Source organism: Pseudochaenichthys georgianus, chromosome 4 (genome assembly GCF_902827115.2).
Source record: "Pseudochaenichthys georgianus chromosome 4, fPseGeo1.2, whole genome shotgun sequence".
Lineage (NCBI taxonomy): Eukaryota > Metazoa > Chordata > Actinopteri > Perciformes > Channichthyidae > Pseudochaenichthys > Pseudochaenichthys georgianus.
The window spans coordinates 7,933,899-7,956,155 of NC_047506.1; the positions used below are offsets into that span (position 1 = coordinate 7,933,899).

The window sequence follows — 22,257 nt, forward strand, 5'->3', positions numbered from 1 at the left end:
GTACATTTCGGGACAGTGTGACAGGGGCTTTAGAGAAGACCAGGAAATGATGGATACACGGATCGTGTTCAAATCAATAGGCACGCAATGACTCTAAATAATAATGATCACGCTACCAAACACAGATTAAAAAAAGTAACGAGCCTGTTTTGAAAATGTAAGAAGTAGAAAGTACAGGTATTTGTGTTAAAAATGTAAGAAGTAAAAGTAAAAAGTTGTCAGAAAAATAAGTAGTGGAGTAAAGTACTGATACCAGAAAAATGTACTTAAGTACAGTAGCAAAGTATTTGTACTCCACTACTTCCCACCTCTGGAGGTTGTGTGTAGCCAGGTTGATCCACTGACAGTAAAACTGAATATGTCCTCCACTGTGCTGACAGCTGTGTGAAGGGAGCAATCAATCAATCAATCAATGTTTATTTATATAGCCCAATATCACAAATGTTACATTTGTCTCAGTGGTCTTCACAGTGTGTACAGAATATCAGTATGACAATACGACACCCTCTGTCCTTAGACCCTCACATCGCACAAGGAAAAACTTCCAAAGAAAACCCAGTTTAAAGGGAAAAATGGGAGAAACCTCAGGGAGAGCAACAGAGGAGGGATCCCTCTCCCAGGACGGACAGACGTGCAATAGATGCCGTGTGTAAATTGAAAAGATAATACATTTGCAACATAGGTAGTCCAAATGTTTGGAAATGCATGTGTGTATAATAGGAAGATGAATCCACGAGGATATCCATCCAGGACCTATGATCCAGGACCACAGCACACTCTATATTTGGAGATGTTCAGCTGAGCTTCATTACATTCAGTTGTTCCCCTTGTTGCTCCCATGGTTGTCTTGACAACTATATGCCCTCTTTTTACTCCCATGAAAGGTCGACCTCCTCTGACTATTTGTGGGGAAAGGGAGAAAAATAACGAAACACGAGGAGACTACATTAAGGACGTGAGTAGAGGTGCTACAGTGGAGTGCACTGTGACTGTCTGTTCATGACTGTGATGTCTCCAGATGCACAAAGCAAACCAAGGCAGCATCAGAACAAGACACACAAACCTACACATGTCATTGGAAAGTATATAAATATACAATACGACTAAAATATTACAGAGCTCAACACTAACTTTAAAAATAGTTTGCACGATTGACAACCAGGCATTCACTTTTGGTTGCCAAAAATGATAATATGGATTTTTAGTCAAATGTTTTTTGAATGATTAAGACACTGTGCTGTTATACATAATGAAAGTATGAAATTAAATAATAAAAGCTTCATGACAGTAACATATGGAAGAAGATAAGGGTTTTTCCCAATATTTTAAATGAGATTTCTGCAAGCATTCTGACCTTTTGTTCAGAACCCTGACTTTAAACTTAGGCAAGGCAAAGCAAGGCAAGTTTATTTATATAGCACTTTTCAACACAAGGCAATTCAAAGTGCTTTACAAAAAATTAAAGACATTAAGAAAACGGCATTTAAAATCAGTCATTAAAAAGAAAAGCTAATAAAATAAACATTAAAAGAAAAAATACATGGATAAAAGTTACAGTGCAGTTTAAGATATGAATAGTTCAATTAAAAGCAGCGAGTATTCAGCCTGGATTTAAAAGTAGTAAGAGTTGCAGCGGACCTGCAGGTTTCTGGGAGTTTGTTCCAGATATTTGGAGCATAATAACTGAACGCTGCTTTTCCATGTTTAGTTCTGAATCTGGGGACAGAAAGCTGACCAGTCCCTGAAGACCTGAGAGATCTGGATGGTTCATAATTTAGCAGGAGGTCAGAAATGTATTTTGGGCCTAAAGTTACCATTCAAAGCTTTATAAACCAGCAGCAGTATTTTGAAATCTATTCTTTGACACACAGGAAGCCAGTGTAAAGACTTCAGAACAGGAGTGATGTGATCCACTTTCTTAGTGTTAGTGAGGACTCGAGCAGCAGCGTTCTGAATCAGCTGCAGCTTTCTAATATATTTTTTAGTGAGACCTGTGAAGACACCATTGCAGTAGTCGAGTCTACTGAAGATAAAAGCATGGACAAGTTTTTCCAAATCCTGCTGTGACATTAGTCTTTTAATCCTAGATATGTTCTTTAGGTGATAGTAGGCTGATTTAGTAACTGTTTTAATCTGACTGTTGAAACTCAGGTCAGAGTCCATGACTACACCTAGATTTCTGGCTTTATCTGTTGTTTTGAACATTGCAGACTGAAGCTCAGCGCTAACTTTTAAACGTTCTGCCTTGGCTCCAAAAACCATTACCTCAGTTTTATCTTTGTTTAATTGGAGAAAGTTCTGACACATCCAGTCATTGATTTGTTCAATGCACTTACTCAGTGTTTGAATTGGAGCATAGTCTCCTGGTGAAATTGTTACGTACATTTGTGTGTCATCTGCATAGCTATGGTAACTTATTTTGTTGTTTTTCATTATCTGAGCCAGTGGTAGTATGTAGATGTTAAAGAGAAGAGGCCCCAATATGGAGCCTTGAGGTACCCCACATGTCATATTTGTCAACTCAGATGTGTATTTACCTATAGAAACAAAGTTGTTTCTGTCCTTTAAGTAGGATTTAAACCAATTTAGAACTGTTTCCGAAAGTCCCACCCAGTTTTCTAGGCGGTCGAGTAATATGTTGTGGTCAACAGTGTCAAACGCAGCACTGAGATCTAATAATACTAACACTGAAGTTCTGTCACTGTCTGTGTTTAAGTGGATGTCATTGAAGACCTTAGAACTAAAACAGCATTCTTATGTGGTGCTCACCGATAGCAACCAAAGTTCAAGAATTGGTTAACAATGGCAACCTGGCAACCATTGCTGTGGAGCCTTGCAATGTTCATTAGAGGAATGGGTTGACATTTTGGGAAATATGCTTAATTACTTTCATATAAAAGAGTTAGATGGCAACATTTAACAGTCGGGCTAGCTGTTTTCATTTGTTGTGCTAAGCTAAGCTAACCATCAGCTGGCACTAGCTTCATATTTAATGTACACACATAAGGATGGTATTATCATTATCATCTCTATCTTGGTAAAAAGAAATATAGTGTATTTTCTAACATTTCTATCTTTTTCAAAGGCAAAAAAAGTTGTAAGTGTTGATAGGATCTATGCAACAGCTTTTAGTGCGTCAATCTTTAGAAATGAACACAATCCCTGTCTCTATACAACAGATTCTGTGCATACAGTTCATTCATAAACGCCTACATTCACTGACTATGAGTAAGGTTACAGCAGCTTTTTATCCAGGGATCAATAAAGGGTAACCTAGAGTGTGACCATGTTTTCTGCCTGTCTGATAAAGGATTTATAGTTCCTCTGTAGATTAATAATGAATAGCATACATACGCAGATAGATGCTCTACCTCTTACTGTATGTTCTGCTCCTCATGGTCAACTGCGGTAATGTAAGTAAAATGGTGTACAGTATGACGCATTTTAAACAGGGTGTGTACTCATACCAGTACTCAGTCTATTGATTCACACGTGATACTGAGTAAAGAGCGTAGTCAAATAAGGTAAATGTCATTGAAAAAAATAACGTTTCTAAGTTTTCTTTCTTACTGAAGTTTAAGGTTTTTAGCATTATAAAGTTCAGAGTTGTGGAAGAACTTCTCCTCAGATCCACAAGAAGCCCCAGATGTCTTTTCATAAATTGTCACTTGGGATATTATATATTCCTGCTACATATCACAACCATTTACATATTATTTCATAATTAGTAGGATGTGCTGCATGGGAGAGAATATTATTCTCATGAAACCACTTAATTAAAAAGCTTTTCAAACCACTTGATAACCATTTATAGCAGAGTAGCTATCATCCTTAAATATGATATTTCTTTACAGTTGTTTTTCTTTTTATGTTACCAGGAAAACCTTTTTCTGCTACAAATACAACAATATTCTTAACCCAGTTCTCTTCTAGATTCTGAAATATGTATGTGTTTATAGATAATCAGTGAAACACATAAGCTTCTCCGTCTGTTATATCGTCAAAATAAAGGATTGAATTACAAGATGTTGTGTGCAGACTCATTCTCAGATAGTGAATATTGAACTGTACACAAGCAGGTGTTTAATGAACCAATGAAGTGCTTTGTTCTGCCAGACAGCAATTTTTAAAAGTAGCCAAAGTCTAGTCTGCAGATTCAGCTGCTTTTAAAGCCATAGAAAACTGTTTACAAAACTCTGGCTTTTTTCTCAATCTATTAATGCAAATAATTTACAAATTTAACAAAGGATAATTCAGGCCAAGAAATGTTAAAGGCAATATAGATAGTATATGTTACAGAATACTGTACTACTGCGACCTGATGTTTATAATCACTCATGTCAACAGAGCTAAAGTAAACAAATATGAATTGGAGCTCAGGGCATGTTTGACCTGACATCACCATGTTCTTACTGTTACTTACTAATTGAGAAATTTTACCACAAACACACTCCAGGGGTTATGTTGTGCCCTCACTCCAAGCAATGCAAGTTATGTGAAGGGAGACCTGTGATTTCTCTTCATGAAAAATATTTGCTTGACATTACAAATAGCCCTGCTATAGCTGTTGTGCTGTGCTAATTGGCTGTTATTAGGATGTGTGTATGGGTGTAAGTGTGTGTGTGTGTGTGTGTGTGTGTGTGTGTGTGTGTGTGTGTGTGTGTGTGTGTGTGTGTGTGTGTGTGTGTGTGTGTGTGTGTGTGTGTGTGTGTGTGTGTGTGTGTGTGTGTGCGTGCGTGTGTGTGCGTGCGTGTGTGCAACATAACTGCCAGGCATCTGTGGTCACCAGATGTAAAAACACGCAGTCCAAACTCATGAACTCACAAATGAATGTGTGTTTATGGTTGGCAACAGAAACACAAAACCAACATGTTTCCAAACAGCAAAAGACAGCCTGGGGAAATGGGACAGAGGAGGCTGAAGTAACACTGAGTTTTTAACTATTTTTTGCCAAGATTTATATCTGTATAGTAAACACACATCTGATATTACTGAAGTGGATTCCACTGGGTCTCAAATACCTCATTCACACCAACGGTGTTTCAGGGCCGGTTCGGAGCTGGAGCTTGAAAAGCACCGGGTTTTCCTGTTCACACCGCAGCGGAGCAGCCTCTTAGCTCCGGAATACGGTTTGTTTCAAGCACCAAAAAATGGTCCGGCTAGAGCAAAAGCACCGCATATGTCACGCTTACGTCGAGGCGGGGGCAGGATCAACTCCTGAACAACAACAAAAAGCCCGCGTTTTATCCAGTTTGTACACAACGATGGAGAAACTTAACAAGCAGCAGTGGTCCACTGAAGAGACCAGCTACCTACTTTGAATTGTCTTGTGTTGAAAAGTGCTATATAAATAAACTTGCCTTGCCTTCCCTCGCCTTACTGGGAATCATGGTCTTCCGAAGAGGTACAGAGGAAGCTGGAGCACAATCGGCCATTGTTGTTGTTGTTGTCGGTGTCAGCTGTGAGGGGTTTCCGCGCGGTTTGGCTTTATGAAGCAGGCACGCAAACGGTTACGTCATGACGCAATGACGCAGCACCAGTCAGACTCTGGGCGGTGTGAAAAGAGCCGGAGCTAAACCGAAGAACCGGTTCTGAACCTGAAAAGCTCTAGCACGGAGCTTGAACCGGAGTTGCGTTGGTGTGAATGAGGTAATAGTGTGAATTACACATGCATGGAAGCATCATAGAACATAACATAACAGAATGGATTATGATAGAAATAGAATAGAACAAAACGAAATTGAATAGAATAGAACAGAATAGAACAGAATGGAACAGAATAGAACATAATTGAACTAGGGCTGCTCAATTAATCGTATTTGAATCACAATTATGATTTTGGCTTGCAACGATTATGAAAACAACATAATCGAAATAAAACGATTTTTTTTTTTTTATTATTATTATTTATTTAAAAAAATATATATAGAATATATATATTCTATATATATTCTTTTTTTTCAATTGAATAGAGTGGCGAAGTCCCTCCCCTTCCGGTGGACCTCCATGGGACCTTATTTCGAAAAAAATATGTATTGAAGTCAATGGAGAGAGAAAGATTATCTTTCGATCCCGTTTGAATTGTGCCACAAATTAGATGTTTGTCAATTTAAAAGATAATTTTGCAAGTCAAAAAAAAAAAATGTCGTAAAACTGTGAAGTAACACATTTGTTTGTGTGAAACGCTCAATGAACTACATCTCTGGTCTCGCAGAACAACACAAGATGACCGTCACTACCGTCTTGTCAACAAAACGATTGACTACCCTCACTATCACCACAATGAAACACGTCCAGAAGAATGTCATGCAAAGCTGCCTGCCTGCCTTCCTTTGATTCTCTCTGAACTGCCTGATCTTTTTAATGTTTAATGTCAACCATTTGTGCAGATAGCATGAAGTAGAAAAGATCGGCGATCGCCGATGCTAGCGTTAGCATTTCTCCCCCGAGCTTAAATTGTGTATTATAGAATGATCACACCGGTGTGACAGTACTCTTCAAAGGATTCACGAAATATGACTACTACTCTTACTGTTTAACATTTTGGGTTACTTAATGTTACTTCATATTAAGGCTAATAAAAATGACAAGGCTGTAATGTTAACTAACGTGCTAGCTACTAGCTAGGTAGCTAACTTGTTCCAGCCACTCCTGGTCCTTTCATCAGACGGGAAGCGAAAGAACGAGCAAGACCCATTGCTGGTATGATAACAACCTGGTACTAAGCACACAGGCATCTTGTAAAGTTATCTTATCTTAGCCAGCGCCATATAGATAGATTATATCTATATGGCGCTGATCTTAGCTATCTCTTAGTGGAGGAAAACAATTGTGACATCACTTACGCGACTCTGGGATTTGTAGTCTTTCTAGTTGCGTATTTTTCATAGTCTTATATTTCAACAGTTTTACGACAAACTGTGACTTTTTTGACATGGAAATTATTTTTTAAGATTGACAAACATCGTAATTCATGGCACAATTCAAACGGGATCGAAAGATACGTTTTCTCTCTCCATTGACTTCAATACATTATTTTTCCGAAATAAGGTCCCATGGACCGGAAGTAGATGGGCGTGACTTCGCCACTCTATTATACTTAAAGTTCAGGGTAATCAACTGTTAAAAACATACTGCACCTTTTTTTTTTTTCAATAAATTGATGTTTTCAAAGTAAATGGATAATCGTTTTTAATAATAATTATTGACCCAAATAATCGAGATTATGATTTTTGCCATAATCGAGCAGCCCTAAATTGAACCGAATGGAACAGAATTAGGGTTGCACGATATATCGTGTGGTGACGATAATCACGATATGCGCATGCGCGATATTCACATCGCGTGGATGTCATGTTAGTTGTCAATTATTTTGCTGCTTGCTACAAAAGGAAAACTTGCGCAGCTCTCATGTCAGGGGTAATTGAGTGAGTGACATGCAGGCTCTGCATGCACAGCAAACCACAATCAAATTTCCAAAGCAAACTGACCCCGTGATTAAAGGTAAAAACACTGAATAAAGTAGATTCATGTGTTTGTCCAGGGCAGTTTGGCGCTGCTAACCGAGCTAGCTCAGCTTGTTGCTCTGATAACTTAAGATCCATACGTCCGTGACTAAAATCCTTTATCCGGTTAAATATCGTTAAAAATTACCAATTGTATAGCATTAGAGTTCAAGAAAGGATGGATTGCGGAAAAAAAAAAATGCCTGTATGTTTTCATATCGCAATATATATCGCAGGGGAAAAAAATGGAACAGAATAGAATAGAAGCGACCAGAACGAAATGGAATAAAATAGAAAAGCATAGAAAAGAGTATAATAGAACATAACAGAATGGAAAATAATAGGATAGAAATAGAATAGAATATAAATAATACAATAGAATATACTGTAATTTAATATAAATATAATATAATTGAATAGATTTGGACGGAATAGAATAGAGATATGTACCTCCTGTGTAATGTTCTAATGTTGTTCTATTCTATTAAATTGTATTTAATGCTGTTTCTATTTTACTCAGGTAAGTAATCTTCCTGACACTTGGAAAAGTAATGCGGTATAGTAAGGCATAATTCGCTAGTTGAAAAAAACATCAAAAGTGATTTTTAATAATCTTGCATTTGATCAACATTGAACCAACAAAATGTAAACCCAATGTCGGAAAATCCATCAACCATTTTAGACAAAATATGTTCTGTCTCACTCATTGCTCTGTTTCCCCGATGTAGGGGAAAAGGTTCAGTATAGCCTGCAAAGGATCTGGGTTAAAATGTGTATTCCAAGAGGCTGCCAATGAACACAGAGTTCTAACATCTTTATATCAGACTCATAAATAAAAAAACAGCATCCTTGTGAAGAACAGAAACAGCTATGACTTTAGATATTTGACCACTTAACTCCCTTAATGCCATAAAGCGTGTTTGCTAACATTACCACGTTTGAAAGACTTCACATGTGCTCTGTTGGGCATATCCCCATGTGTGTTACATCACTAGAAAGCCCTGAGGTGCTTTCCACAGTACATGAGGACTCAAATAAACTGCATGTACTGTATCGTGTTTGAAATAAAGTCCTCAGTGTTGTGTCCTCCACAAAGGAGACACAATGATTTTTATCAGGTCCTTGGTCCTCCCCAAGATCAAAAAGTGGATCACTTTAGTCCAGTTCTGAGGTCTTTACACTGTCCGTCAAACAGTACTGCTGGATTCCAAAGGACTGCATGGTTTAAGGCTTAAATAATACATTTGAGATCTCCTTGTTCTTTATAAACCATCATGACCTTTCAAGTCGACTGGGACATGTCTTCTTTCGGTTCCCAGAGTCAAAAGTAAACATCGAGAATTAGCGTTCAGTTTTCATGCTACAAATATCCAATTTGCAGGTCTGCTGCAACTCCCTGTTCTTTCAAATCTAGGCTGAAGACTTTTTTAAATATATTTTATTATAACAAATAACTATTCATATCTTACACAGCAATGTAACTTTAATTCTATGTTATTACTTTCTCAATTCTTTTTTAACTCAATTTTCTTTCTCTTTCTGCAAGAACTAATGTAGAGCACTTTAAATTGCTTTGTTGTTGAAATGTTCTGTAAAATTGAGCCTGCCTTGCCTTGCCTCGGGAGTATATTAACCGAATAGAAAATAATAGAAAAGATATAACACAAATGTTCTATTCTACTGTATTCCATTATGTTACACAATAATCTGTTCTATTCAATTCTACTTCTATGACTACATTATGATAGAATAGAATTCAACAAAATAAAAGAAATGAACAGAAGAGAATAGGACAGGCCAAAAACAAACCAGAACAAAACAGTAAAATAATAGAAAAGACAAATACAAAAATCAGAGCAGAACAGAATCAAATCAAATCAAGTTGTATTTATATAGCACATTTATAAACGATTTTTGGTCGAGCCAAAGTGCTGTACATATAATAAAAATAGCCTACAGTAGAGACACTTTACAGCAAATACAACAGCACAGATTGTTCAGAATATCAGTATGAGAAAAACGACACCCTCTGTCCTTAGACCCTCACATCGTACAAGGAAAAACTTCCAGAGAAAACCCCACAGTTTAAGGGAGGGGGGTGGGGAAATAGAATAATAAGAATAATATAGAGCAGCATCTGATGATACTAAGATGACCGAGTCAGTGACATACCTCCAAAGTAGGATCCGTCCATCAGCTTCATGCCGATGCTCCCCTTGGTGAGGACGCTGACCACGCCGTGCTGGATGAAGTACATCTTCTTGCCGATGGTGCCCTCTCTGATGATGTAGTCTAAAGGCTGGAAGACCTCAAACCTCAGCTTGGTCAACATGGCTGTCACAAAGTTGGGATCAGCATTGGCAAACAGCGGCATGGAAGCCACCAGCTTACGGCAGTTAAAGTTGACGATTTCCTAAATTGAAAGAGGAAACAGCGGTGGATCATAATGTCAGGGTAAGGGATTGGTAGGCATGCATATGTTTTCTATGCAGCAATGTTCTGTTGTGGAAAATAGATGATTTAGCATTAAGGCGTATTTTTGCATTGGCATTTTATAAAACTGTTGATTTTACAATATGTTCTGGGTAAACACATGATTATAAGATATCATTCCTTTTCTCCATTTGAGTTTTCTCTTTATTTTATGTTACCTGAAGTGTCCTTGAAGCAAGAGGGAATTGGTTATTGCTTACTGCAGCAAACAATATATATTGGCAGCAGGAAAAACTACTTTTGGGTGAATTAAATGTTGAGTCCATTCTTTAAGAAAGTAAAAAGTAAATAACAAAAGGTTTATAACTAAATCAATGCAGAGAAGATTGGATAAAGCTGTGTGTTTGTTGGTTTATGAGCACATTATGCTTTGCTGTTTTGGTACCTGGCGCAGAGGCTCATTTAGCTCCTCCAGGATGCTCTCTTCATCAAACATCTTGCCCTGGTATCTGTGCTCGTAGTAGTCATGGATTTTCTGTCGGAAGTCTGCTGGTAGCTTGTGGAACGACATGTACTGCTCCACTTGTTTGTACTGTAGGATGGAGAGAGAAAGAGGTGAGGAGAAACAAAATTCAGCATCTCTATTGTTAATTGTGGCGGGAAAAGTTTTGAAGTATGTCCTACTTTGCAGCTGTAGGCACACCACTCACTTCTCATTTATACCCAAAATACTTCTCCTCAATCACCAGCTGTAGCTTTCATGTGTGCCATACTGGGATGTACAGCTCTGCATACATGAAGATCCTGTGACACATTTATATCTTGTAGCTATGTGAGGAAAACTGTGATGAAGCTGTCAAAGAAACATGACAGCGCTGTATATCCCTCGAGGATTCATCACGCTCTACTGTGTTCAGAGAAGGAAGACACTGCTATTGTACATCCTATCCACAAACTTTGGTGTGACTAAATGTTTTATTTTGAAGGGCCGAACATACAGTTCATATTATCAGGCTTTGAAATGGAAAATACATACTATTGTTATGTGTTTTCATGAGTTAAATATATGAAACAACTCACCCATGATCTGGTAAATTGAGTGAAAAAGACATAGGTAAATAATTGAATAGAACATTGGGCATTTGTGTACTCGGGTTACTATACTGAGAAAGCAAGATGTTTGTTATGTATGTTGGAGTTGATAAATATGTTACAATGTGGATAGAAAAAAAAGAGCGGTATATGGAGGTTGGCTGGCAGCAGCGCATCGTGTCTGCTCGCCCATATGATTCAAGCCATCACATATTCGCCACCGTTATGTTTATCTGCATCACATGCACCCTGAGTGTCCACTTCCCTCAACTCATTATGCCGCTCCATAACACATTTCATGCCTGGATTCCCTGTGAAAATAGCAGCTGGATCTACTGTACAGCTTCTGCTGAGAGGTGGAATTGCATGGCACTGTGTGAATTGGGGAATGAATCGTCACATTCACTGTACACCAACGCCCCTTTGCTAAGCTTTATTTATACCGGGAAGATGGGGCCAATGTAAATATATATGCTACGTGCAAAACATCAACACCCTGAGGGGAGAAATGGACAGATGGTTTCTGTTTTAGAACAACAATTCAACAAGACAACCCCTTTGGCTTTTTTATACATGTCATACTATTTAACTTAAATCACACTATACGATGCGCTTAACTGCTGTTTTGCATTTCTGGTTTGATGCTAAGCTAACTGGATTTCATTGTCTCTGTACTTGTACTTTATTCAATGACAATAAGTCAAATCTGATCGCTGATCTAATCCAAACTTAACTAGTGCTGTGAACTTCCTTTTTATATCAGAATCAGACTCACAAGTATACAACATACAAGCAGGAAAAATATGATTAAATGTTTATGTTTATTAAGTATCCCCATTAGCTTTTGCTCGCGACAAAAGCTACTCTTCCTGGGGTCCGACACTTAAAACAATACAACAATAATACAACAATAATACAGCAACATTTAGGACATAAGTCCTGACATCATTAACAACATTAAAAACATCACCAATATCATCAACAACATGCGATCAAATTAAATTAGGGTTCACAGCTCACAAGGGTACATGGTCATTAGTAGATGGCCCTTCAATCTCTTCTTGAAAGAGGCTCTGGACTCTATTTCAGTAAGGTAGTTTGGCAATGAGTCCCATTCCTTTATAGCTTTATAAGACACAGAAGATTTCAGAAGATTTGTCCTGGGTTTAGGTGCCAGTAGATGGCCCGATGTAGCTTGTCTAGTCTTATGGTCATGCTCATCTCTTGTGTAAACTATTTGATCATAAAAATACAGTGGTTTTTTGCTAAATTGGAAATTTTTTAGAAAAGTGATAACACGAGATTGCAGACGTTTCTCAACTGGAATCCATGATAGGTTTCTATGCATAACTCCAATATGAGTGCGCTTCGAACAGTGGAGAGCTAGTCTGGCAGCCTTGTTTTGAGCTATTTGTAATTTCTGTAAATGTGTTTTTGCTGCTGATGACCATATGACCGGACAGTACTCAAGATGTGACAAAACCAGAGACTGAATTACTTGTTTCAAATTGGTTGGTGTTACATACTTTGTAAATTTTCTCGCCACAGCTATGCTCCTTCCCATTTTAGTTACGATACTGTCAATTTGCTTTGTCCACCGTAAACCAGAATCAAGAACAATGCTAAGCAATTTAGTCTCGTTTACCTGTTCCACTGGCTGACCAGCCAGTGTCAGGCTTAATTGAGGATTGCTGCTTAACATATGTCTGGATCCGAAAACCATTGCTTTTGTTGATCATTAAATGAGCTGTTTATGGACACAAATCTGTTTTTTAACAGCGATCAATACTGTGTCTCAACGTGGTTCTGTTGTTGGAGCAACTTTAAAGTGTTACGTAAGGTCTGTCTCGCTCCCAAGTGTACATGTGTGTGTGTTAAGCAGTGTGAGTCATCCCTCCGGGGGATAAACTGTCAATTGGATAAGTGGTAGGTTTCAATCAGGGGTCAAAGGAGAACAAAGTCTGTTCAGCACCGCACCGAAAGACACAAAACACAGCTCAAATCTTCTCAGTGTTTCCCCTATATACAAATAGTGGCGGTGCAGCGCCGCTGCTGAAATATGCGCGCCGCTGCTAGGGGGCACCAGCCAGGTACCCAAAAAAAAAATGTATTATTCTTTTTTTTATATTAAAATAATAATAAGTGGCGACCCTTTTTCATTTTTGATTGTTTGTTATGTGGATTTAACTGTATGTTCAATAAAGGTGTATTTTTGCTAAATCGTGAGACGTTGCCACATGTACTTGGCAGGGCCGATTTTTGGCATAGGCGGTCGCCTAGGGCGCCAGATCTGGGGGGCGCTGCGCTGGTAGCTCTGGCGCTGGTAGCTCTGGCGCTCATCCTAATTTTCGGCCTTGATGTAACAACAATCATAATCAAGTAAATGTAACACCCTTTTCACCCCGGGTTACACTTTTCATTTGCCCTGATGGGCGCTGTCAGTGATGAAAGTGGGGATAATGGCTTATCAGGCGCCCCCAGCTCACAGCCAAAGTGCGAGCGTGGGAGCGAGGGAGAGAGAGAGAGAGAGAGAGAGAGAGAGGGCGCACCGGTACCGGCGCTGTTGTTATTAGAATCTGGTGCTAGCTGCGCTAATGGATATAAGAAGTAGATGTTTCTACAACCAGGGTGGAGGAGAGCTCTCCTGTCAGACTGAGAGGCTCAGTGAGGTAAGGGACTCTCTGAGTGTTTAAATAGTTTATTTTAGTCTAAGTTATCTCAGTGGGTCTCAAACGTTTTGACCACAAATTATGTAAACACATATTTCCAAGGCACTCCTTTATAATTATTAGGATAAATAAAAACAGGTTTGAAATCATTCCAATGTATACTATAGGGCAGTAAACCAAAAATAGTTTAAAGTTGGAGAGCTAAAAAAATATGCATGAATAAATAAATGTTAACTAGGTAAAATAAGATATGAAAGAACAACAAAAATAAAATAAGTTACATTTATTTGTTATTGGCTATGGTAGGTTATTGGTTATGTTCATATACTTATTTGATTATTAAAATGTAAACCGATCTTTTTCATATGGGTGTTTTAGAGTTGTACCCCCTAGATCAGGTCTCTAGTAATTGTGTGCTCAAAGTGCACCAGATTGAAGCATTTGACTTTAAAATGTTCAAAAAAATCCTTCCGGGGGGCATAACCCCGGACCCCCCCTAGAAGATGTAACGTAACGTCCAAAACATGTTCATACAATACTGAATACATTTGAAGCCATTTTGACGTATATTACCTATGTCAATAAGTTTCTGTTTTTGTTGTGTATCTTTTGTAGAGATTTTTCATTTATTCTTTATATATAAAATCTCGCCTAGGGCAGCAAATTGTCTTGAACCGGCCCTGGTACTAGGTCTCAAGAGCCTTTCTTGTGCTGGCAGACACATAGAAACAAATTGGCGTGGCGCATTAAAAAAATTCCACACGCTCCATGCTCACATTATGCTCGGCCCACGTGCCTTAGCACCGCTGCTATGACTCCATCCTAGGGGAAACACTGACAGAGTTCAAATGTTAAGGTTTGATACGCAGTGCTCAAACAGTCATGCAGTACCAATTACTGTCAGTGGAAGTAAAAGACTAAATAAATTGATTGCCCCCTGTCAAGAAAAGCCGTCGTTGTTTACAGCCCACCTGTGGTTTGGCAATATTAATCAGCAGAGTAATCATTCCTTTACCTTCCTGCTTTGAAGTTATAGCTATCACAGCTGTCAGTTTATACTTTTGTAACCTCGACTGAAGAAAAACATCTACGAAGAAAATATGACAAAATAAAACGTTGCTGTTGAAATCAGTCAGATACACTTTTCCCATACAGATTCAGTTTAGATGACAGTCAACATGCTTTACCTAGGATTGGGCAATATGAAATAAATTCAAACATGTTTTAAAACCAATTTAAAGACTTGTACACTCTGTCAATTGCTTGTTATTTTTTTTACTTCAATTTGGCACATATCTGTATCTCGTTAAGTCCCTGGATGGACAATATAAGCAGATATAAAATAAATCTTTTCTAGAGAGGCAAATCATTCCTGCCTGTGAGTACAGCCAATCAGGATTAATGGACACACCCTGTATGACAGTGACCTTGCTTGTAACAGTCAATGACACGTACATACTATAGGGTGGCTCTCTGTACAGGAAATGATATTGTGTCACACGGTAAGGTGACATATGGGTTAGAGGAGCAAATGAAGGCTTGACCCTGGTGCCTTTGGTGTCACGGTAAATCACATTATCCTTTCTACAGGACACACTGGCTGTCATGGTAGGGCAGCATTAATTTTGTTTCCATACAGTAGGATTATCCTACATAATATAAAGCAGTGGGAGAGAAAACTTGCTTTTATGTAAGAGTTGCCTCATTAGTGAAAGAGAGTGATATACGTCCTTATTTTCAGGGAAACGTAATTTCTTTTTAATTAAACAACTATAAATCCATTCCATCTCCTTTAATCCTTCTCTTTCCGCTTTAAGTTCACATTCCTCACACTCTTTCCATTTCCCTATCTCTTTTAAACACTTTTGCCTAATAATTGCCAAGTATCTTACTGTTCTCCATTGTGATCTATATATGTATTACACAATGAAGACACATGCAAACAGAACCGCATTGCCTCTTACATGACAAAATGAAAATCCTAGTGTATCACTTACTTTAATGAACCACATCATTAAATTACATCTGCAAAACAATTAACGGCATCCTCTTCCTTCTTACGTAAACCAATTTTAATCTCATCTCATTCAGTCTTAATGAATTGCCTTTGTCCATGGTTTATTTAGAACGAACAGTCATGGCAGCGCAAAACGAACCCTTACTTGGTTTCATCTTTAATCATGTTTACACATTTTTTACACATCTTGAAGGTTAAGACATTATACAGAAAAACGGAACTTTCTTTTTAAATAAAAAGGTAAGGACATGAGAGGGGATTCCCAAAATGTGTGTCTCCCTAACTCACCAAGTAGAAAAAAAGACACAAATTCCTTCCCATTTGCCGTGTGTCAGTAACAATTAAAGATGCAGCCACCGTCCAGAGAATACAGCTTATTTAATCGAGCCTTATTTATTAAGGCGGGATGGGTGGCGCAGTGGTCTGTGCGTTTGATCATCAGATCAAGGGGGCGTGGGTTTCCAGTTCGAAACCCGCTCCCACCCCACTGCGTCAGGCTGTTATGTCCTTGGGCAAGACACTTCACCCGAATTTGCTCCTGTGGGTATTGTCCACAGTAGATGACCATTACATGTATGTGTAATGTGTATTTGTAAAGCGCTTTGAGAGTCTTTGATAAAAGCGCTATAATAAATATAAGGATTATTATTATTATTATTATTAATACAGCTTATTTAATCGAGTTATAGTTAACTATAACTTTTAAAATAGTGGGTTATATATATATATAAAATAGTGGGTTATATATATATATATATATATATATAACCCACTATTTTAAAAGTGGTTGCTGAAGGAGCTGAGTCTTATTGACTTTCAGATTTTCTCAGCATTAGTTTTAGCAAGGAGACCATGTCACTCAAAGTCAGTTAAATGGGAGAGGGTGTCAAAAGCCCTCATGTTGCAAAAAATAAATAAAATCTGCTCTTACTACTTTTAAGCTACAACATGTGGAGTATGACACAGTTGTAGTGAAGCTGAATTAAATACAACAAATTATGTTTGGCTGGAAATTGAATAAAAAGAAGAAAATATATATTGTGGGAATCCATAATGCATGCTGTGTTAGCACATGGCCATGATCTAAAAGGGAACATGGGCGAGAGATGAGGGGTCTGATCTCCTGAACCGTTCATTATGATGCTCTGAGTCACACTGAATAACCCACAAACAAACTCTAATACAAATAACCTAATCTATAAACCAATTCTCAAATGTATAGCAATATACTCACTTCTACTATGAATATTTACCCTCAAAGTTGGCACATTTAGGAAGCTGAACTTCAAACATTCGCTATATTACACTTATTTCGTTTAAAACCTAAAATAAATACATGTTAGACACACATAACATCCAACTGTCTTTATAATACAGTGTCCATTTTGTAAAATCAGATTTTGTGGTTGGGGAATGAAGTTAAGACTTAGATCCGCTTGCAGTACTTGTGTAACACTACCATTGCATTACATTTCTGAAATCCAATCTGTTCCTCTCCGCCTGTGGACTAAGTTAAGGGGCAGCACAGAAGTTTTTTTATGGGACATAAAGCCCCGAGTTGGTGGCTACCATCGTGAGGCATGGCTGTCACTGTAAGCTGCCACAGAGGGAAGGGAGAAATTGAATTGGCCTTCCCATCAATGTGCCATGTCACTGAGCATCAGGGCTCAGGATGTGACAAGTCCTATGTGTGTGTGTGTGTGTGTGTGTGTGTGTGTGTGTGTGTGTGTGTGTGTGTGTGTGTGTGTGTGTGTGTGCGTGCGTGCGCGCGCGCGTGCGTGCGTGCGTGCGTGCGTGCGTGTGTGCGTGTGTGTGTGTGTGTGTGTGTGTGTGTGTGGCCTAGCATTACTATACTTGTGGGGACCTACATCTGTTTACACAGTCACGTGTGGGGACTCGCCTCCCTTATGAGGACAAATTGGAGATCCCCATGAGGGGAATAATTAATTTTAGGGTGAAGACTTGGTTAGGTTTAGGATTAGGGTAAGGGTAAGGGTTAGGCATGTGTTGGTTATGGTTAAGGTTAGGATAAGTCTCCAGGAATTGCATGTAAGTCAATGTAATGTCCCCTGAAATGATGTATACATGGTATGTGTGTGTGTGTGTGTGTGTCCTACATGTTTTTAAACCCCAGCTGAAATACGAATTATACATAAACTCAATAAATTAGGAGCGCAGGAAAACGTACACATATAAACATACAAACAAGGAAACAAAGAGTTTCTGTATACATAGTATGTGCAATCAATGACGGGCAAATGCTCCTTTATAGGCTTTATTTTTGAACATATACTATATTGGCCTGATCAAAGGTCTTTGAATGAGTGATGAAAATGTAATTATTTAAAATTTGAGGGATATTTCTGGTTGAATCAAAGTTTCAGTAAGTCAGAAGAGGGAGAGGAAAGCCTATAACTCCCTCGATATCATACCATTGGATATTCTCTCTCTGAAACTACCTCATTGACTATGGAGAGAGTGGCCACCCAGAAAAGAATCTTAACTCAAGGTGCACTAACCATTTCTGGAGCTTCCAACCATATCTGACAATGAGAAGAAAGAAGAAAAAGCAAGGTAGTGAACCAGGAATGTAATTAGATATTTGATAAGTGTCCAAGATCCAGGTAGCCCAAGCCAGGCATTAGTGGTCATCCAGGTTATAAAGTGAGCAGTTCCTCAGGTCACTGTTTTACTGTATGTGTCACTGCCCAGTGTTCATCACCCGAGGCCCCGGGGGACACATCTCACTCCTCTCACTATAACTCGAACATGCCGCTCTATGGCTCCTGAAGGGGAGGAAGTGATGGGGAGGAGGAGCGGGAGATCAGTTACATAATAGCTAATGCCCTCTGTCCGTGTCCAGTGCCGGTGGCAGATGGTGTATTGCCAAATAGTCAAGGGTGAATGGGAGCAGGGCAGGGCTGGAGGGCTGGGGGGGGTAGGAGGATTGATGTGGAGAAACACGGGATGAAGGCAGCAGCAGTCACCTCAACGTAAAGGAGGGGCGGGACAAGAGAACACTGAGCTGCTGTCACCACCTCACTGTAGTAATACTGTTTGTGGAGAAACACGTCTACAACTTCATGTCAGTGAATGTGACCTCTCCTTAACTCCAGCCAGATCATGTTTAAATGATTTTCTTTAAGAACGAAGATGCCAAACCATGGTATTTGTAACCATGTATAGAGTTTAGAGAGGCTTGGTGTTACGATTATTGTGTTATGTCACGTTTTCTATGTCTTGGTTTGGGTGTTTTGCTGTTCTCCCCGTCATGTTTTCCTCTTGGTATATTGTCTGGTCCTTTTCCCTGTGTTTTTCCTCCTGTCGTTAGTTTCCCTGGTGTGTCTAATTTCCTGATTGTTTTCACCTGTCACTCCTTGTGTGTCTCCTGTGCTCATCAGTGTCAGCCCCACCCCTGATTGTTCCCACCTGTGTCTAGTTACCCTGTGTTTAAATTCCCCTGTCTCCCAGTGTTCAGTGTCGGTTCGTCTTGTGTCATGACCTGGGTCACCGGTGAGTGTTCTGTCTGTCCAAGTTCTATTCGTTATCCTTGAAATAAAGGTATCATCAGTTTAATCTGCATTTGGGTCCTGCTTCCTTCGCTCTACCGTAACATTACGAACCGACCAAAGATGGACCCAGCGGATTCAGCTTTTTTGATGCCACAGGCGGCTGCTAAGAGAAGGAGGCGCAAAGCCAAGCTAGCAGCCATGCCTCAATGCTCCAGTACCGGCCCACGCAGCTTTGCGTCCATACTGGATTACCTGGCTTACACAGCCAGGGTCCAGGCTTCCGCTCCGGACCTTACAGCCAGGTTTCCGGCTCCAGAACCGGAACTTACAGCCATGATTCTGGCTTCAATTCCGGCCCCCGCAGCCATGTTTCCAGACCCAGCTCTGGCCCCAGCTGCCACAGTCCCATCTCCAGTACCCTCTGGAGTTCCCTCTCCAGTCCCCTCTCGAGTCCCCTCTCCAGTCCCCTCTGGAGTTCCCTCTCCAGTCCCCTCTCGAGTCCCCTCTCCAGTCCCCTCTCCAGTCCCCTCTCGAGTCCCCTCTCCAGTCCCCTCTCCAGTCCCCTCTCCAGTCCCCTCTCCAGTCCCCTCTCCAGTCCCCTCTCGAGTCCCCTCTCGAGTTCCCCCTCGAGTTCCCCCTTGGTTCCCCTCTCGAGTCTCCTCTCGAGTCTCCTCTCGAGTCCCCTCTCGAGTCCCCTCTCGAGTTCCCCCTTGGTTCCCCTCTCGAGTCTCCTCTCGGGTCCCTACTCCGGGTCCTGTCCCGTTGGGGGCTCCGTCGACTACTCCTCTGCCGGAGGTCCTGCCAATCGTATGTCTGTCCCGTTGGAGGCCCCGCCGACTACTCTCCTGCCGGGGGTCCTGCCAACCCTTTGTCCTGTCTCGTTGGAGGTCCCGCCGTCTACTCTCCTGCCGGGGGTCCTGCCAGCTTCATGTCCTGTCTTGTTGGAGGTCCCGCCGTCTACTCTCCTGCCGGGGGGCCTGCCAGCTCCTTCTCCTTTCTCGTTGGAGGTCCCGCCGTCCACTCCCCTGCCGGGGGTCCTGCCAACCCTAGTTCCGGTCTCGTTGGAGGTCCCGCCGTCTGCTCCCCTGCCGGGGGTCCTGCCAACCCTTTCTCCTGTCTCGTTGGAGGTCCCGCCGTCTACTCCCCTGCCGGGGGTCCTGCAAACCCTGTGTCCTGTGTCGTTGGAGGTCCCGCCGTCTACTCCCCTGCCGGGGGTCCTGCCAACCCTATATCCCGTGCCGTTGGAGGTTCTACCGGGGGCCCTGCCAGCCCCATGTCCATCACCTGTCCGGCCGACACCGGGTCCTGCCCGGCCTCCGGAGCTGTCCGGTCTTCGCCCTCGAGCCCGGCCCTCTGAGAGCCCGGCCCTCTGAGAGCCCGGCCCTCTGAGAGCCGGAGTCTTCACCCTCGATCCCGGCCCCCTGAGAGCCACGGCCTTCACCCTCGATCCCGGGCCCCTGAGAGTCACGGCCTTCGCCCTCGAGCCCGGCCCCCTGACTTTCCCGGCCGCGGTGGCCTTCGCCCCTCCATAACCCCCACCTTGGACTCTGTCTTGCCCCCGGGCCGTCCGCCCGAGTCCCCCTTCTCGGCTTCTACCTTGCCCCCGGGCCGTCCGCCCGAGATCCCTTCCGGGTTCTCCGCGGTGCTCCTGGGTTGTCAGCCCAAACCCGTCCTCCTGACCCCCTCCACCCACCCTGGTGGCCCTAGTTTTATGTCCCTCCCCCGGTCCCCCTCCACCCACCCTACTGGACATTGTTCTTTGGACGTTTATGGGACTGTTTTGGTATTTTAGGGACGTCTGGAATCCGTCCCTTGAGGGGGGGGGTTCTGTTACGATTATTGTGTTATGTCACGTTTTCTATGTCTTGGTTTGGGTGTTTTGCTGTTCTCCCCGTCATGTTTTCCTCTTGGTATATTGTCTGGTCCTTTTCCCTGTGTTTTTCCTCCCGTCGTTAGTTTCCCTGGTGTGTCTAATTTCCTGATTGTTTTCACCTGTCACTCCTTGTGTGTCTCCTGTGCTCATCAGTGTCAGCCCCACCCCTGATTGTTCCCACCTGTGTCTAGTTACCCTGTGTTTAAATTCCCCTGTCTCCCAGTGTTCAGTGTCGGTTCGTCTTGTGTCATGACCTGGGTCACCGGTGAGTGTTCTGTCTGTCCAAGTTCTATTCGTTATCCTTGAAATAAAGGTATCATCAGTTTAATCTGCATTTGGGTCCTGCTTCCTTCGCTCTACCGTAACACTTGGTAATTTTAAAAAGAAACAGAAATGATGATCTGATTTGTTTTAAAAAGAGAAAAAAACATATAGCTAAAGTAATAATCAAATAATCTAAATGCAGTGGATACAGCATTACATAGTTAGTGTTATATTGAGCAAAAAGGGATGATTACAAATTAAACAATTAGCCATAAGTAATGGACCAATTCATGAAGAATTATTAGCTAAAAGAAAGGGATCAAGGGAAGATTATTAGTTAAAAGTAATAAATAAACAAATTCATTAGCTAAAAGGAAGTAAATTAAAGCCAGTGATAATTAGAAAATAATTCGCTTAAAATAAGGAATTCAAAGTAAAATAGTGAAACGTCATGATTAAACGAATGAAATATATATCTTAAATAGTGAGCAAAAAGTATCAGATGCATCTGAAAAAGATAGCCATAAGCAATAGATAATCAAATTGAACAAAGAGCTAAAAGAAAATGTGAAAGGATTTCCTAAAAGTAATGGATAAACAGATGCAATAATTAGCTTCATCTCACAAAAGTAAATGACTATTTGTTTAATGGATAATGGACAAACAAATGTATATAATTACCTTAAGGGAATGGATAAGCAGGTAAAATAATTTGCAATAAGTAATGGATTAACAACTGAAACACTAAATGGTTGAAGGGGCGAGTCTCTTTCAGTCCTATAAATTAAACACTGTAGTCGTTCTCATTAACACCCCCCCCCTTATCTCCAGATCTGTGTGTCTCTATTTATGTTTCTATTTCTAGAGCTGCTATACATGCCCTAACCAAACA

At 40.7% G+C, this 22,257-nt stretch overlaps 1 protein-coding gene across 1 annotated transcript in view; it reads right to left on the reverse strand.

Annotated features, from left to right (window-relative positions):
- Positions 1 to 22,257, reverse strand: part of hcn2b (hyperpolarization activated cyclic nucleotide-gated potassium channel 2b) — a 65,880-nt gene that overhangs the window by 10,526 nt on the left and 33,097 nt on the right. Inside the window, exons 5-6 of the mRNA XM_034080373.2 lie at positions 10,384 to 10,530; positions 9,678 to 9,918 (exon numbers count right to left, since the gene is read on the reverse strand). Of these exons, the coding sequence (XP_033936264.1) occupies positions 9,678 to 9,918; positions 10,384 to 10,530 (388 nt within the window). The remainder of the gene's footprint in view (positions 1 to 9,677; positions 9,919 to 10,383; positions 10,531 to 22,257) is intronic.